This window comes from Catharus ustulatus, chromosome 5 (genome assembly GCF_009819885.2).
Source record: "Catharus ustulatus isolate bCatUst1 chromosome 5, bCatUst1.pri.v2, whole genome shotgun sequence".
NCBI lineage: Eukaryota > Metazoa > Chordata > Aves > Passeriformes > Turdidae > Catharus > Catharus ustulatus.
The window spans coordinates 29,187,067-29,204,932 of record NC_046225.1 but is presented as its reverse complement, the minus strand read 5'-3'; the positions used below and the strand labels follow the sequence as shown (position 1 = coordinate 29,204,932).

General features: G+C 45.7%; 1 protein-coding gene across 4 annotated transcripts in view; it reads left to right on the top strand.

Annotated features, from left to right (window-relative positions):
- Positions 1–17,866, top strand: part of FBXW7 (F-box and WD repeat domain containing 7) — a 229,661-nt gene that overhangs the window by 168,636 nt on the left and 43,159 nt on the right. The window contains exons 1-2 of one of the 4 annotated variants that reach the window (XM_033059357.2): positions 5,500–6,517; positions 7,201–7,384. The exons of 2 other annotated variants lie outside the window; for them this stretch is intronic. Coding sequence is in view for 1 of the 2 variants with exons in the window: in XM_033059358.2 (XP_032915249.1) it covers positions 15,667–15,726 (60 nt within the window). In the remaining variant the exon portion in view is untranslated. Of the gene's footprint in view, positions 1–5,499; positions 6,518–7,200; positions 7,385–15,666; positions 17,101–17,866 lie in introns of those variants that run through there. One more of the 4 variants, XM_033059358.2, reaches the window with a different exon arrangement.

Genomic DNA, 17,866 nt, shown 5'->3' with positions numbered 1-17,866 from the left:
CCAATTAGTCGAATTATAGATATTTTTGGTTGGGTAGAAGTCCTGGGACCAGGAGGAAGGATTCCAAAAAGAGAAGTTAACACAGTAACTGGCCTTTGCGGACCCCAACAAATCCAATTCTTGTGGCTCTCCCTGGAAGGGTGGAAGTACTTCTGCCCACTTTTTCCCTTGTTCAGAAGGGTGAAGCCACTGTTCCCAGGTGCCTGCTGTTCTGAGCAATTTCTCCAAAGAGGGGCCATCACCGGGTGTGAAAGGGATCCCTACCAGGCAGGTTGAGAGTGGGTTGTTGACAGAACCCATAGACAGGCACAGGTCTTGTTATTGGAGGGACTTTGCCAGAGTGACACATTTTGACTGGGCTGTGGGACGATCCAGCTGAGTGCACGCTGTGTGGTGAAGAGCATCCACATAGTTGCAAGGGTAACAGCGAGGTGGGCGACCTTCATCTTGGCTATGGATGGGGTTTGGGCTAGGGAATATAAACAAAATTGTTATTTGACAAGAATGAGTATTTTCTCTGGTGAGGTAGCTGAGGGGAAGGGAATTAGGGACATGGGAAGGTTTGGGATAGGAAGGGCAGGAAGGTAAGTGGGGTTTGGTAAGGATTATTAGGGGATGAGGTAGCAGCAATAGCTAGGAAATGCCTAGCTCGGGGTTTCTCGTATTTTTTTGTGTAAATTTGGCACTTTTTTTGTTTGTGACGGGACAATTTGGCTGTTGCTGGCTCAGCATTCGGTGACGTTTTCGCATCCAGGTATTTCGTTTCTGGTGCTGAGATCCTGTAGTGTTAGACTTAGGAGAGACTTTATTAATGTTGTCGGTTGTGGTGTTTGCTGGTCTTAAATAAGGTTTTATACATTTTCCTGGGAGCCGTCTCGGGCCAGATGGAGCTGGCACACAGGCATACCCTCTTCCCCACGTAATCAGTGGGAAAGGTCCCAATATTTTTGGGTTTCAGGATCCTTGATCAGCACTGATGGATTCTCTTCAAGCTTAGCTCGGGCCGAATTTGAGAAGTGCTGGAGTACGGTGGGAGTGGGCTCAGTGGAGGAACAATTTAGGAAATTTATTGCGTACAGAGCCTTACAGAGTCTCTCAATTGGGGACATGGTCTCTGTCCCTCCCCGCTGCTGGTCGAGGACCTGCTTGATAGTGCCATGGGTCCTTTCAACAATTGATTGCCCTGTGGGATTATGTGGAATGCCTGTGGTGTGCTTAACTCCCCATTGGTTAAAAAAGTCCCTTAATTTGCGGGAAGAGTAAGCAGGCCCATTATCTGGTTTTATTTCATTTGGGACTCCTAAGGTAATGAACGCCAGGAGAAAGTGCTTGATGATGCGAGCAGCATCTTCTCCCACGTGGGCGGAAGCAAACACTGTGCCTGAGAAAGTGTCTACTGACACATGGATGTTTTTTGTTCTCCCAAATGCTGGGAAGTGAGTCACGTCAGTCTGCCATAACGGGCAGCTGTTTAAACCACGGGGGTTGACCCCAGATCTTAAGGAAGGCAGCTGTTAGGATTGGCAATTGGGACAGCTAGCTACATGGCTCTAGCTTGCTCTCTTGTAAGATGGAACATTCTCATTAAAGCAGGGGCATTTTGATGGAAAAATGCATGGGACATCTTTGCTTGGGCAAAAGTGTCTGGTAATTTCGCAGTTTCAGTAAACATGGCTAGGGCATCCGCTCTCCTGTTCCCATCGGCGATGACTCCTGGGAGGTCAGTATGTGACCTCACATGCGTTATGTGGTAGGGCTGCTTTCTGTGGGAGATGAGATAAATTAACTTAGAAAGCAGCTTATATAAATTTGGATTGGAAACCTCCTTTAAAAGAGAATGTTCAGCTGTCATAGCTACACCAGCAACATAGGCCGAATCCGTGACCACATTTGTGGGTTGTTTAAATCTCTCAAAGGCTCTAATGTCGTCTGCCAATTCAGCAATTTGTGGTGACCCTTTGACCACCTGGACGTCAGACTCCCACTTCTGAGTCTGGGGATCTTTCCAAGTCATTACTGACTTGTGAGAAGACTGAGAGCCATCAGTAAAAATGGTTAGGGCCTTGAGAGGTGTTTTACTTTGTATTAATTTTGGGACCAAATTAAAGACTGATTTAAACAATTTATGAGCAGGCAGATGGATGAAAATTTGGCCTGGGTAGCTATCTAAGGTGAACTGGAGGCTCTCGTTGCATTGAAGCAAATGCTCCAAATCCCCAATGGTAGCCAATGGTAGGATAATGCGTGTGAATTCACAACCTGCAAGAGAAAGGAAACGAGCTCTAGCCTTTTTTATTAAATTTGCCATTCGCTCCTGGGGTGTAGTTATAGTTTTGGTTGGCTGGTGATGTGGGAATACCCATTCTATGATGATTACAGGATCTTTGGATTCGGTATCCCACTGAAAAATTAGTCCATGAAACCAAGGGGCCTTACCTAGAATGGCAAACTGGAAGGGAAGTCTCGGTTCGTACCGGTGGGCTTGGCGCGATGACAGGGCTTCTTGGACCTTTTTGATGGACTCCTGGGCTTCGGAGGTAAGCGAGTGTGGTGAGTCTAGGTCTTCATTGCCACAGAGGAGGTTGAACAACAGGGAAAGGTCTTCTGTGGTGATTCCTAGCAGGAGATATACCCAGTTGATGGACCTGCAGAGTTGGTGGAGGTCTCGCAGGGTCTTCAGGTCGTCTCGGATGGCTAACTGCTGGTGTGTGATGGTGCGTTCTTGAATTCGTAGTCCGAGGTAGGTTCATGGGCTTACAAATTGGATTTTTTCTCTGCTGATTTCAAAGTCTGCCGATTCGATGACCTGAATGGTCTTTTTTAGTGTGATGTCGAGATATGTCTGTTCAGGTGCGTAAAAAAGGATGTCATCCATATAATAGAGAATAATTGCTTCCGGAAACAGGTTCCTGACAGGTGACAAAATGAGGGCCACGTATCACTGGCATATGGTTGTAGAGTTTTTCATGCCTTGTGATAAGACAAATTAGTGGTAATGTTTCAAAGGGGCTTGTCTATTGAGGGAAGGAACTGAAAATGCAAATTTGGGTGCATCTTGAGGATGGAGGGGGATGTTGAAGAAGCAGTCTTTGATATCAATAATGGCGAGCTTCCAATCTCGTGGTAGCATGGAGGGAGAGGGCATGCCAGGTTGCAGTGAACCCATATCTTCAATGGCCTCATTGATTTTTCTGAGGTTGTGAAGGAGCCTCCACCTATCTTTGCCAGGTTTTCTGAGGACAAAGACAGGGGAATTCCAAGGGCTATTAGCTTCCGTGTATGACCCTTGGAAAGCTGCTCCAAGGCACGCAATTTTTCCTTAGAAAGGGACCACTGCTCAAACCCACAAAGGATGATCTTGTTTCCAGATGAGTCGGGAAACAAGATAGTGGGTGTTGCGCGCTGCACAGTGGCCCCGACTAAAAATCCTTATTGGAAATACGAATAGAAGCCCCCCATTGGGATAAAAGGTCTCTGCCCCAAAGAGAGATAGGTGCTCTTACTATATATGGTCTGATGGTAGCTATTTTTCCCTCTGGACCCTCCACTATAATATTGTGCTTGCTTCTCATTGTAATGGCAACCCCTCCTATTCCTAAAATCCTTCCCGCAACCGGTTGCAGCTCCCAATGTGAAGGCCATTCGGAGCGGGCAATGATGGTAACATCTGCTCCAGTGTCCATCAGTCCTGGGTGGAGAATCTTTTCTCCTCTGCAAAGTATGATGCATTGAACTATTGGTTAGCTTGAGCCCACAATTTGTGTCCACATGATGGTTGGATTGAGAGGAACCTGTTCCAAATATTTCTTGGGTAGGAGAAAGGCCTTGGCTCTAGGGGTTCCCTGGTACAGCTGAAATGGTGTGTCCGTGCAGCAAAGAGAGACCAGGATCCTGTCGTCGAGGCCTACAGTTTGGACCTCTGGGAAGACATGAAAATTATCTGGTCCATTGACAGTGTCCCCAATGATTAAAATGTCTTGAGGACCATCTGGTGACCCATACTTTCCAGTCAGGATTCTGAAAACACACTCATCAACAAAATGGACGGTCAGTGCGCTTACCAGCTGGCATCGGGTCCCCACCTGAATCACTCTGTATGGGAGGTCTGCTGGGTCTGAGCCGGAATCTCTGAGACTGATGATGGTGGTGGCCAATTCTCTCGGTTGTTCCCAGATGGTGGGTAGGGCTGAGCGAGACGGCTTCCGATTTGATGTCATCGCACGGGGCCGTTCCGCGCTCCGCTGGAAGTTCCCCAGATGCGGCTGGTGAGATGATTGCTGTTGATGCCATGGGTTCCGGTAGCGACGATCTGTTATTGAGTCCTTTTCTGGACAGTCCTTTAGAAAATGACCAAGTTCTCCGCAGCAAAAACATCACTGGTTGGCTGCGAAGGCTCCTGATACCCCGTCTGCAATACCCTTGGCAACAGCTTGTGCCACTTTATTTTCAGTGGAGGTGTGCCTTGTGCAGGTTTCAACCATTTGTTTGATAGTGGGCTCAGAGTCTAGGGGTAACGACCTCAAAATTGCCCTGCACTCTTGATTGGCATTTGCCATGGCAATATTATTTACCACGTCTTTGCGTCCCTCAGTACTTTTGATTTGTTTTTCGAGTGCAAGCTTTAGTCTGTCCATGAATTCTATAAATGTCTCTTTTACCCCTTGCTTGATGTTTGCATAATTTTGTGTTGGGATGGAATTATCTGGGGTGAGGAGTAAAGCTGTTTTTGCTGCAATAGCAGTAATGTAGCCTTCTGGTAAAAGCTGGGCTTGGTCAGTGGGTTTCTGGAAGTTACCTTCTCCTGCCAACTGTTCTACTGTGAAATCTTGCCTGTTTGTGTCTTTAGAGTAGGTGTCAGATAATGCTATAAAGTGTTTTTTCCAACATCTTTCCCACAGCATGCATTCAACCGGGGTAAGGAGGCAGTGTATAATATTTTTGATGTCATGGGGGACCAGAACATGGACAGAGAAGGTAGTTTCCAGGAGGTTTTTAAAGTAGAATGAGCTCCAACCATGTTCTTTAGCAGCTTTGCAAAGATCTTTGAGCTCCCCGTAAGGCAGATGCTCCCATGATGCATATGCTAGTGCCCTTTTCCCTTTTCTATGGATAACCGGGAAGGCTGTGATATTGCTTGCCAGTTCCCAGTCTCCCTCTCAGTTGGCTTCCCTTAGCCCAGCGGTTCCTGGACTCGGGGTGGGAGTCCGAGGAGTCGTTACTCTCATCTTCTGAGGGAGATTGGAGAGCGCTTTCTCGCCGGGCGAGACTTCTTTGGGCAGACCGAAACTGCTGGACGATGGTTAGCAGTGGAGGCCAAGGTGGCTTTCTTCCGGTCCTGGCCAACGTCACCTCCGGTTCCCACGACAGCAGGAGTGGAGGTGGGCTGGGCGATGGGGGCGGAGCCAACCGGAGGACAGGGGTGGATGAGGTTCGCATCAGGGAGGGGTTTCCCAACGGAGGGGGAGGGTCCCAACCCAGTTACACCCATCAACGCAGGGAGTGGGGGGAAGCCGAGCGCAGGAAAACATGGAGGAGAGGCGGGAACACAGCCATTATGAGGTGTAAGGGTGGCAAAACTGGGGTACGAGGGAGGCAAAATGGAGGGGCTGGCTGCATTGCCGGCGCTATTTTGCGGCGTAACAACAGGAGGTAAAACTGGGTAAGCGGGCATTGGTAGGATGTTGGAGGAAAAGTCCGGGACGGCATGGCCAGTGCCATCTCAGAAAGGGGAGAGAGAGGATCGGGAGGTGTCAGGGAATCGGAAGCAACCCTGTATATCACAAGGATTTCCACCTGCCGGTCGCCTCCTCAGGCAGGGAAGGGGGTTCGGGAACGCGGGGATGGGAAGGGGGAGAAATAGTTTTTAACGAGGGGTCTAAAACATCACCCAAAACATCCTTTAAAATCTCAGTAGCTTTCAAAATGTTATGAAATAAAGGGGAAAATTTCGCAACAGAAAAATCCCCATTTACCTGAGTACTGTATAACTTCCTTCCCACATTATCCTAAAAGGAGCCCGAAAGAACAGTGACGATTTGTATGGGGAAAATGTTGAAAAACCCAAAGGATAAATGTTTCAAGTTCCCCTTTCTAAAACTGAGTATTTCCCATAAGAAGGGTACCCTCAACTTGGAAATATATGTCCTGTTGAGGAGGACTAAGCATAGAATATTGCGTGCCCATCCTCAAACCTCCAATTTCCCACCGAGCAGTAAAAGGAAGAACAGAAAGGAAAAAGACCGCGAGAATTTGAACTCATGTTTTCTCTTTGGGCCAACTGAAGCCCGCCGGGTCAAAACAAAACTGCAGGGGGTGGTCAGGCCATCGACCGGTCTTCAAAGATGATCTTCCGAAGGTCCCGGTCGTCCGTCCGATGGCTCTCACTATAGAACGCGAGAATCTGTCCTCGGGGAACCAGCTATCCCGGAGGCGACTTAATTCCGGCAGCTGGAGCTGAGGGAGACGCTGTACTAGGAACCTGTCAGCAGAGATCCTGTTCCGGGCGCCAGCTATCGCGGTGAGGAGCTGTCGGGGAGGTGCCATGATATTCTCCGGTAAAGCGTCTTTAGAAGGGTGTCTGTCAATCACAGGCACGTCCTCGCTCCCGGGCGGAAGTGACCAGCTCTTTTGTGAGGCTCCGCTTCGGCCGACACAGGAGAAAGAGACGGGAGCCGCGTTTGGAACTTCCAAGGCGAAGTTTATTGGTCTTCTTCCTCAGAGGGGTCCAGGGACGAACGACCTCGGGGAGGCTAAGGGAGCGGGATTCATATAGGATATGAAAATGACGGTCCAGGGGTGATACAAAGAGGGGCGTCCAATAGGGTACAACAGATTAACATATAACATAGGGGCATATTGGGGATAATTTTTCCATAACCACTAGGAAGAGGGAGTGCTTAAGGGTATTCCCTCCAGGGGAGTGGGGCAATTTCAGTCCCTGGTGGGCCATCGGCCTCCACATTTGTTTACAACAGAAAGGTGGGAATGGCAACATGAAGAAGCAGTCTTGATTCCTAGCCAGGTTTTTAGTCTGTTTTACCTCTAGGTTGAGCCCTCAGCTTGTGAGCCCCTTGTTCCATTTGGTCCCTTTGAGCTGGAGTCTTTATGATATCCCTAAGTAGTTCTGACTTTGAAAGGGCAATCTTATTATGAGGAATATCAATATTACTTGACAAAACTTGAGCTTCCTTTCCTTTCCAGCCTCAAGATCACTCTGAAAAGTGCTAACAAATTAGGAGCTTATTGAAATTAGCTCAACATGAAGAAGCAAATACACTCAATTCTGTTACTGGTTTAATGTAGATCAAGATAACATTCTCACCTCATTCCTAAAGGCCCCTAATGGAATAGTGCAATTCCATGATGACATCCATACAGATAAAAGGTAGTGTAACTGCATTATTTGGAAATTATGGCAAGCTACTCCTCTTTCTGTGTCCATTTAAGAACATTTTGAAGACATTAATGCTGTGGGGAGGGAGGCTTAACATCTGAGCACGGGGAAATTTTTTCTTACTTGTCTATTCTTCCAGAGTATTTCTGAGAACTGTTCTGGTTTTGTTTCAGGGAAATGAAAAGTTGGAAGAACTAGTAGAAGGTTTAGAAAGACCTGTCAGGGGCATAAAATGGTTAATTTGCCTTCCTGAAATTCTTGTGTTTTCTGGAAGAAATGAGTTGATAATTTATTTTAGACTGAGATTGTAATTGGACAGGATTAGATTTGTTCAGATCTAGGTGTTATTGCTCAAACTTTTCTTAGAGAATGTAAACTGAATATGTGACAGCGACCTGGCTAAACAAAACTGCAGCAGCCTTTGACTGTCTTGTTGATACCATCAGCTTGCTGGTTGCATGGTGGGGTCTTGTTTGGAGACCAGTTACGCATTCTGTTTCATTGAGGGTTAAGTCAGTACCTCAGTATTGAGAAAATATGAACTGCTCCTTGGGATCTCTCTAGGTGTCACATACCCTTGAGCACAAATTGTCCTCAGGAGCTGAAGACACTTTGCTTATTTATATATTTAGGAAGATATAAAACCAGAAAAATGTTAACTGCAAGTTGCAGATATAGAAAATACCCTTCCAAAATATCGAGAGGGTTGGATATGGCATGCTGACTGTTTTCTCAGCCTTCATGACAGCTCCTTAGCCTGGTATCCATCCCCATTCTCAGACTTGGGCATCTGCTAAATTTTTAACTTAAGAGTTCCACTTTCTGTTGCAACAAAAAAAGTCTAGTTTTGTGGAGGTGAAAGGAACATTATGATTGTTTTTCCACACCTTTTTTTAAATTCCGAGATGAGATTTCTTTTGATATGTCTTTAACCTCAGTGCACACTACTTCTGCTTCGAAAACAGTATTAGTATCACCACAACTCTTCAAAACAGATACCTTTTAGATTGTAATAGATAATCCCTGGAAATTGGAAATGGAAAATGAATTGGATTTACTCTCTCCTGGGGCTGTTGACCCATGCTTTAGATTAATGCTCTGGCTGGGTCTTCCTCTTTTTTCTTTTCCCCATTCAGCCTGTAATACTGAACAGCTAACCAAGATTACTAGTCACATTTCTATAGCTCCTTTCAGAGAGACACACAAAACTGCCAACTGTCTGTTTACCTGCTGTAAAAGAAAAAGCCACCATTCCTAAAGTAGATGCACATAATATGGTAATGTAACCAGCTATCATGAACAGGAAAGTGAACAAAGCTCAGTTAGTTTTAATGTTCTTGCTTCTCAGTATGTACACCTGCTGAGTCACATTTAACTTCCCTCTGTGATATGGCAAATTAAGTACTTAACATTTTTCCCCTAGGTATTTTGCATGAAGAAGCACAAAACTTGTTCAGGTTTTCTGGTTAACAGGATATTACTTTGAGAGCACCTATTGTGCTCTTCAGGACTGAGTAGCCCACACATCTTGCTATGGATGTGAGGCTTGTCTCTCAAAGGAAGAGAATTTCAGAGGGCTCTTTGAAGCAATGTGCTGATAAGGAGGCTGACATCCCTGTCTTAAGTTGAAAAGTACCTACTGTTTTAGCTTTTAACCCAGTAGTCTGCATTACCTAAAATGCCTGAAGTTCAGGGAAGGTTAGTATCTCCTGCTACCTAAACTTGAGGCTGTTGGAGTCCTTTCTTAAAATAACTGTCCACCAAACTTTCTTTGTATTAATCAGAATCACTAAATATTAACATACTGTGCATAATGCACATGAAAAGACTGTTGCTGCAGTTGTTTTAAAAACCCCAGAGCTTTTGCCATATGCCTTATGACCAGGTAGCCATTCTCATGCTGGCTTACTTAGGGGGAACACTTTAATTTTCTTTGGTCTTGCATAGCAGAGAATGAGGGTTTTTCAGTGCAATGTTGCGTGTGAATCCAGAGGAACACGTGCTGTTCCTAACACATGGAATTAAAATAATTTGTAACCAGGAGAGACTTTGGATGAAGTTTGCCAGAAATCTAATAGGAACCAAAAAGAAAGAGTCCCTAGTACAGGTCAACCAATTCAGTTTTTGGAATCAGCATAGCTAGGAGTTCCTAATCCTTCTGATGATAGTAGTCTGCTTTCTAATTTTAGTCTCTTTCAGTTTACTTGTAAAGCATAATAGATCAGTGAAAAAAAATCTGTATTTTGAAAAAGTTTTTGAAGAGCAGACATGAGTCCATACCTGTCCCTGCAGGCCGTTAAAAAGCAGCCAACAGTTAGCTGGGAAGAAGTGTACTTAAAGTGTACTCATGCCAATTTAAATCACTTTATTTAAAAGCATGAATGAGGTTGTAGTATTCTATTAAGACTGTTGTTATCAAATTTTAATGAGGAACTATATTTACACAAGCAGCAAATGAGTTCTTCTCAGAATTTTCTTTTTAATCAAATATTCCTAAACACCAACTATGATTTTACAAGGGACAAAAGTGTACATTATACAGTCTTGTTCCAGTGGGGAAATTTGTTTAACAACTGGGCTGTGTATAAATAACTGCATAAAATTTGAAATTTAGGTTCATCAGCAAATGATTGGTCTTGTAGCATGTTTTGTTGAAGGTAGGTAGTAAAATGGGGATTATTCAGGTCTGGCCAGACTTCAACCCAAAAGTTTGTTCTGTGTCTGAAATTAGACTAAAGAGAAGAGTCCACACGATGTGCAAAGCTTATGTTGAAGGTTAAATTAAAAGGGACCTAACTAAGGGACATAACTCTGCACTTTGATTTTTTTGCCAACTTTCTGATCAAAAAAAATTACAATTCTGCTAAAATACCAGACTGCAGGCTGGTGCTCTCATCCTCTTCCCTTTTGCTTCCCTTCCTTTTCCCACTTCCAGTGTCTCCTTGTCACATCAACAGGCCTATGGCATACAGGATATTTTTCCATTTCTGTGAGAAAGATTGGCATACATAAACCAATTTGGCACTGATTGAATACTAGAGATGGAGTATGAAAGGAAAGTGGGTAAAAAAATTCCTAGAGATTTTTCAGAATATTGCTGGCATTGCTTAAGCAATGTTATAGCTAATAACAAGTTTTAGTAGTCGCTTTCAGCAAAATAAAAGGAATAGGAACTAGAACATATATTTGCACAGGCTTTATTATAGAATCTTAAATCTCTCTTCTAGTGTACTAATTTCAAATAATAGTTTGCAATATTCTGCTTTTTTCCCTCTTAATTTTAAAATAGTTTTAAGATACTTCCCTGTACAACCAACCACATTGGTGACATGGACTATTCCTTGGCATTTTACTTTGTAGTGTTTAATTTGTAAATCAGTAACATTAGATGGACTGTATTTCCTTAAATAATTGGATTTGTGAAATACTGAGTCTCCATAAACATACACATTTAAAACCGTAGATGCCATCTAATTTTGTGGTTACAAGTGAATAGAACAGTAAACTAAAAAATCTGAAATCTTTAATTTACTCCATCCTGTCCATAAATAAAGAAATTGTAAGCTTCAAAACCCAGGAGTTTAGTTGACTGTCTTGCAATTTAACCCACAGTGAATGGATTGGTTTAGCGAACACATCAGTTCCATTACACTGATCTGGCAAGTTGACAGAAGTTTTTAGAGAAATGGTGATGAAATATGTGATGTCTAAAGTTATGTCAAAGACATGCAGTTTGAGGGTAGAAACAGGGGGTTTTGACTTGTAATTTTTTTTAAAATTCAAGTAGAAATGTTATCACTTTATAAAGGAAACATAAGTTTTTCTTTAACAAAATGCTTTCCCAAAAGAACCTTAGACATAACAGGGGACAGGTATGGTCATATTCTTCTTTCATGCTGTAGTTCTTAGGTTTTGTGCAGGTAGCACTGTTTGAAAATATCTCTGAAACACAGTGAAATGTGGCACCTATTCCGTACGTCTTGAATTCTGTGAAACATCTGTTACAAAGAATTGTGCTAGTAAAGCTAAATTCAGTGTAAAAAAAGTAAATTATTACCAGTTGTCATCCCTCTCGTCTAGATGAGGGACTGGTTACCTGAAGTTGTGCAGTGCTGTGTCTCTTGAAGAGGCAGGCAAGCATGCTGTGTGGTTTCTAGACTGGTATCACCTGTTTGGGGAAGAACATTTTTAGATGGGGCAGGTTTGTTGGCCTCCATGCTCTGACTGTAGCCCATTTTGGCATGCAATTGCACAGCATAAGGTGAATGACAGTGGGTTAGCAAGCCTTCCAAGCATCTGGTGTGACCCTGAGATGCCTGGCATTCCTTTCTGTTCTGCAAGGGTTTGGCATCCATCCTCTGCTGCAGGAAGAATGTACTCAGGAGAAACAAGCTCACAGGGCTCCCCCACACCTCTGGAGAGGGGAGAGTTGTCATGGCAATAAATCATAAGGGTTCGTGGAAAAAGTAAATTCCCTTCTCTGTACTCTACCATAGAGAATAGGCATGGGTTAGGAGAGAAAAGGAAGCTGGATCAAGCAGGTAGAATGTGCAATTTTATAACCACCACTACCACTTAATGCTAGGGCACAGGAAAATTACCATTTGCATGTACCAGAGACACTCTGGGCTGCAAAGAGTCTGTGTCCTACCAGGTCATAGTGCTGATCAGACTGACCTGACTGACCTGGGATGCACTGAGCATTTTGTAGCCAAAGGCAATGTAGGCAGAACTGCATCTTCCCTGTAGGGCAAGAATGGCAGAGAAAAACACCAAATATCCTCTAGGTAACTTGCTGGTGTGGGTATTAGACAAAGCAAAGGAGAAACATTACTGGACGTGGTGCTTACCCATGCAGAGGAGCTCATTAGACAGGTTAAGATTGGAGGTAGCCTAGGCTGTAGCAACCCTGCCCTGGTTGAGTTTCTGATCTTGAGGAACATGGGCCTGACAAGAGCAAAGTCAGGACTGTGAGCTCCAGAAAAGTGAACTTTAAGTCCTTTAAAGAATTAGTTTATTAGATCCCCAGGGAAACCGACCTTAGGTACAGAGGAGCTGACCAGAGCTGGCAACTCAGTTGACACAACAGAAGGATGGGATACCATCCGGAGGGACCTGGACAAGGTTAGTAAGTCATCCCATGAAAATCTCTGGAGGCTGGGAGTCCCAAGTGCAAGGTGCTGCACCTGAGTAAAGGCAATCCAGACATGAATACAACTGGGAGATCTTGTTGAGAGCAGCCCTACAGAGGAGGACATGGGTATGGACAGAAAGCTGGATATGAGCCAGCAACGTGCTTGCAGCCCTGAAGGCCAGTTGTGTCCTGGACGGCATCTGAAACCCTGTGGGCTGCAGGGCAGAGAGGGGATTCTGCCTCTCTACTCCACCTGCAGTGCTTTATTCAGCTCTGGGGTCTTCAGCACGAGAAAGACATGGACCTGCTGGAGTAAGTCCAGAGCAGGCCATGAAGATGATCAGGGGGCCAAAGCACTTCTGTGAAGACAGACTGAGAGAGTTGTTCAGCCTGGAGATGAGAAGGCATCAGGGAGACTTCCCTGTGGTCATTCAGTTACTTAAAAATGCTTGTAAAAACGAGGGAGTGTCACTTTTTATACAGGTAGGTAGTTACAGGACAAGGGGGAACCGTTTTAAACTGAAACGAGAGATTTAGACTAGATGTTCGGAAGAAATTCTTTACGAAGGAGCTAGGGAGGCACTGGTGTAGGTTGCTGAGAGAAGTTATGGATGCCCCATCCCTGGAATTGTTCAAGGCCAGGTTGGATGAGGCCCTGAGCAACCTGATCTAGTGGGTGGCATCAAAGACCATGGGGGGAGGTTGGAACTAAATTATCTTGAAGGTCCCTTCTAACCCAGACTTTTATATGATTCTGTGTCCTGCAGTCCAGATGTCCCCTGCCTTGTAGATGCTTGAACATTTTATGGAAAAATGCTTCCTCTGAATTCCAGAGGGAGAAAACATGGGTGAGGATGACAAAGGAAAGAAGTTACAACATGGGACACTAAGTCTTGTTAGACTGTGATGCTGTGGAGAGGGCAGGAGGGAGGAAAATACTGGGCCAGAAGATTGATACAGGAAGCACAGGGCAAGAGAATGGAGGACCCTGGGGGTGGTGTTTGCAGAGAATCAAGGAGGAAAAGATGGAGAGAGCCATTCATACATGTTCAACAGAACAATCACCTCTCCAAAGCTGAGACTCAAGGATCCTACACTTCTGTTACCAGCCAACTGCCCTGGCACATCACGTTTCATCTTTCTTTAGAGCTTTTGCACCAAAGGTGGCATCCTGCTGTGTTCCTCACTGCTGGTTACCCACAGTGGTGGGGTGTCACATGGGAGCTCAGGCTGTGTTCCATGACACTGGCACACTGTACAAGAAGTCAATCTGTTGCCACAAGATGGAGTGAATTCCCTTGATGTTATAAAATGGATGCCAGGATGGCATGCCTAAATCATTGGAATGTTTGCCTTTGCAAACTTGATGCATGTGCAATGTATAACAAATGTAATAATGTAATAAAAATGAAATAAATGTACAATAAATCACAAGCTCAGACACTGAGCTTGACACCGAATCTCTCTTATTTAGTGTGTGCCATGCACAGGCTGTCTTGTTACACAGCTTTTTCAGAGTAAAAGCATCTTATTCCTGTAATTTCAAGTTCTTTTGAATGCTTGGTTTTGTAACCTTTATACCCCCTTTAGGTAAAACAGGTAGGAAAAGAGATTTGACAATTTTTCTTTACATTCTTCCTAAATCCTTCTTGTTTTATCTGTAATTCCAGGAATTCTTCTGTCTGTAGCCTAAAGACTCACAACTAACCCCTTCTCATTCTCATGTAACACAAATGACAACAGAAACTATTTTGTAAATAAATTTGTATAGATTATGCCAGATAAACAAGCACTTCTCTTGGCAATCACAGTAATTTCACGACTATAAGGCGCACCGGATTATAAAGCGCACCTCCGGGAGTTGGCAAATTTTGCAACATTATATAAGACACACCGGACTATAAGGCACACTTTTGCAGCAAGGAGCTGCGCTGCGTGCAACAAAGTAATGAATTACTGGCAGGTGCTCAATTTGCAAACATTTTTCACAGATTGGCGTAACCTTTAAACGCAGCCCCAGGCACCCTCCCCGTGCCGTGGGCCTCAGCACTCCTGCCTGCCTCCGGCGCTGGCTGGCGAGGGGCAGCTCAGGGCGGCCACAACTCGCAGCGGTTCAGGGCCAGCGGCTCCCTTCCCTCCCCGTGCGGCTCAGGCTGGGGCTGGCACCAGCTTCTTCTTCCCCCCACGCCCAGGCTGGGGCCGGTGCTGGCTTCTTCTTCCCCCCGCACCCAGGCTGGGACTGGTGACAGCCGGCTTCTTTTCCCTGTGCCTGGGCTGGGACCGGCACCGGCTTCTTCTTCCCCCCGTGCCCAGGCTGGGGCCAGTGCAGGCTTCTTCTTCCCCCTAGGCCAGCGGCAGCTCCCTCCCTCCCCACGCGGCGGCTGGGGCCGGCGCTGGCTCCGTCCCTCCCCACGCAGCTCCTGCCGGCTGCAGCCGCCCGCTCCTGCCCCCCCTCACAACTCGGCGCTCCTGTGGCACCGCCCTCCTGTTGCAGCTCACACTTCTGGTTTGGCAAATTTCGCAACTTTGTACATTATATAAGGTGCACCGGACTATAAGGCGCACTTCCAGGTTCAGGCAAAATTTTTGTCAAAAAGGTGCGCCTTGTAGTCGTGAAATTACTGTAAAATTAAGCTATCTCTAAAAACAATAAAAGGAAAACTTAATAGAAAACAGCAGTAGATACCAGTCCTCCACTTGTATACAGTGCAAAGAACAGACATTTTTTGGTAAGCCTTTCAAGTCCAAACACACATTTCTTTTTCTGTACAAAGGTGATTTGCCAACCTGCTTATATTCGAGTGAAAGCAGTTCGAACATTGATGTTCAAAGGCAGAAATGCACACTTCTCCAATTTGGAAACATTCTTGTCAATATAAACAAAACAACTCTCTGTTTGAAACGTTGTAAAAAGGAACTGATCTCTACTAGTTTTTTCTGTATTTTGTTTGTCATCTGTGGATCAGCAAGAAGGGCTTGTGCTTTGTGTGCCTAAGAACAGTCTCTAGTGCACGGTTTTCTAATTTTATGGACTATTGTCACATACAGAATCTGTGAAATTACTATGATAGGAATGTAAGGTAAAATTATTTTTGAAAGATCCCAGGCAGTGACTGCTGTCTTCATATTGTGCCAACAGACTACCCTGTGCCAAGGTGGCCTCTGGTTGCTGATGTGGTGTGGCAGCCACTGCCCTTGACTTCAGTGATGTGTATGGATATCTGGGAGAAGAGTGGGCCAAGGGAGAAAAGTGGACGGGATGTGTGGTTCCATCTTCCTCCACAGTGCAAGTGTGGGAGCCAGCAGCTTGCAGAAGCTGCTTGGCAGGCCACTTGGGCTTGTCCAGTGTGTAACAGGCAAGGTCATCACTTCCAGAAATCTAGGAATGTCCTTTGGTCTCTGAAGAAGCTGCTAGTGTTGACTGTGACCCAGAAGCACAACCTGGTTCAATGAAAACTTGAGTGATTAGCACAGCTATTACTGCATCTATAAATAGAATTCATCTTACAATATATTAAGTTTAATGATATAATAAATAGATTACAGTTAACTTTAATAGAAACGCAATGAATGGAGACGTAGTTCTTATGAAGATCTGCTGCCATTAGAGAATGTTTTGCAAGATGTATTATATGTAATACCTTCTTCCTTTGAAAAATGAATAATCTTAAAATTCTGAACAAAACTCAAAAAAGCAACTCATAATGTTCCTGTTGCACAGAAAGCAGTGAAGAATGTGAAAGTAAAGGTTACTCTACCAAACTTAATTCTGGTCCTTATGAATATGCAAAAATGTTTATTATATGCTAATATTGCTAGTTTTAAAACAAATCATGTATTTCTGTGTAGTAAACTTGCATGTGGTTACTGTCACAGGGAATTAAAAGCAACAGGAAGCTTAGCTGCACTGATACTTTGTTTTAATTTATCTTTTTCTTTAACAAGAAGAAAAATGCTTTGGGAAGAAAAACATTCTGGTTTTGTTAGTTTTATTCAGTAAAAGAGTATGGAGTTCTAAGGAGACAAGCTTCCTGGATTTACAACATGATGTTTAAAGAAGGTTGACATTATACCGCCTGCCTGTGGTTCACCTTTTTCTTGTTTTGTGGTAAACCTTTGAATGTCCATTTCCATTTATCACAGACAGAAGTATATTTTTCAATGCAAATAAGTTGTTCTGGTGATAATACAGTTCCTCTGAGTTGGGAGGACAAAGCCCAAACCCCACAGTTTCTTGCCTTTTCATCTAGGGTTGTAGTTTTGTGAGTGTTCAAGGTAAGGTAGCTCTTTGGGGGCTTGGGGAGGTTAAAAAGGAGAGAACGGGCTGTATCTCTTGCTGTGCAGGCACAGACGTGTGTGTGGATGTGCAGTGAGAGAGATGAGGAATCTGACCTGGCTGGAAAATAGCCTAGCAAAAAGGCAACTCGAGGTCAGTTGCCACTGTAGTTGGCCACAGAGCCATATAATGAAGGCTGTGGTGGCCATCTGAGAAGTGATGCAAGGATAGAAATTACAGTAATTTGACGACTATAAGGTGCACCCTTTTGACTAAAATTTTCCAAAACCGGAAGTGCGCCTTATAGTCCGGTGCACCTTATCTGATGTACAAAGTTGCGACATTTGCCACCCCGGAAGTGCGAGCCCACCGGCATGGGGGCGTCCCCCACGCAGGGCGGGCCCGCTGGCATCGGGGAGCAGGCCCCATGGGGCGGGCCCACCAGCATCAGGGCATCCCCCGCGTGGGGCAGGCCTGCCGGCATCGGGGTGTCCCCCGCGCGGGGCGGGCCCACCGGCATCGGGGAGCTGGCCCCATGGGGCGGGCCTACCGGCATCGGGGAGCTGGCCCCACGGGGCGGGCCTACCGGCATCGGAGCGCCCCCCCGCACGGGGAGGGGGAAAGCCGCCGGAATCGGAGCGGCCGCCACGCGGTGGGGCAAAAGCCACCAGAATCGGGGGGCCGCTGCGCGGGGGGGGCAAGAGCCGCCGGAATTGGAGCGGCTACCGTGCAGGAAGGGGGAAAGCAGCCGGAATCGGGGCAGCGGCGGCACGGGGCAAGCCTGCTAACATCAGGTCACCCGGAGTGCCAGGGGACTCCCAGAGCACGCCGGCAGTGCGGGGTTCCCGGTGCGCCAGGAGAGCGCGTGACACCCGGAGCAGCGGGGCCCTGGGGACGCTGCACGGAGCGGCAGCAGGCATAGCCCAGCTCCGCCGGGTACAGGCAGGCCCAGGGGCCAATGGCTGCCGGGTTGAGGCGGGGCTTCGGCCAGCAAGCGTGTTGGGGGAGCTGGGGGCGGAGCCTCGCTGCAAACAAAAAGGTGCGCCTTATAGTCCGGTGCGCC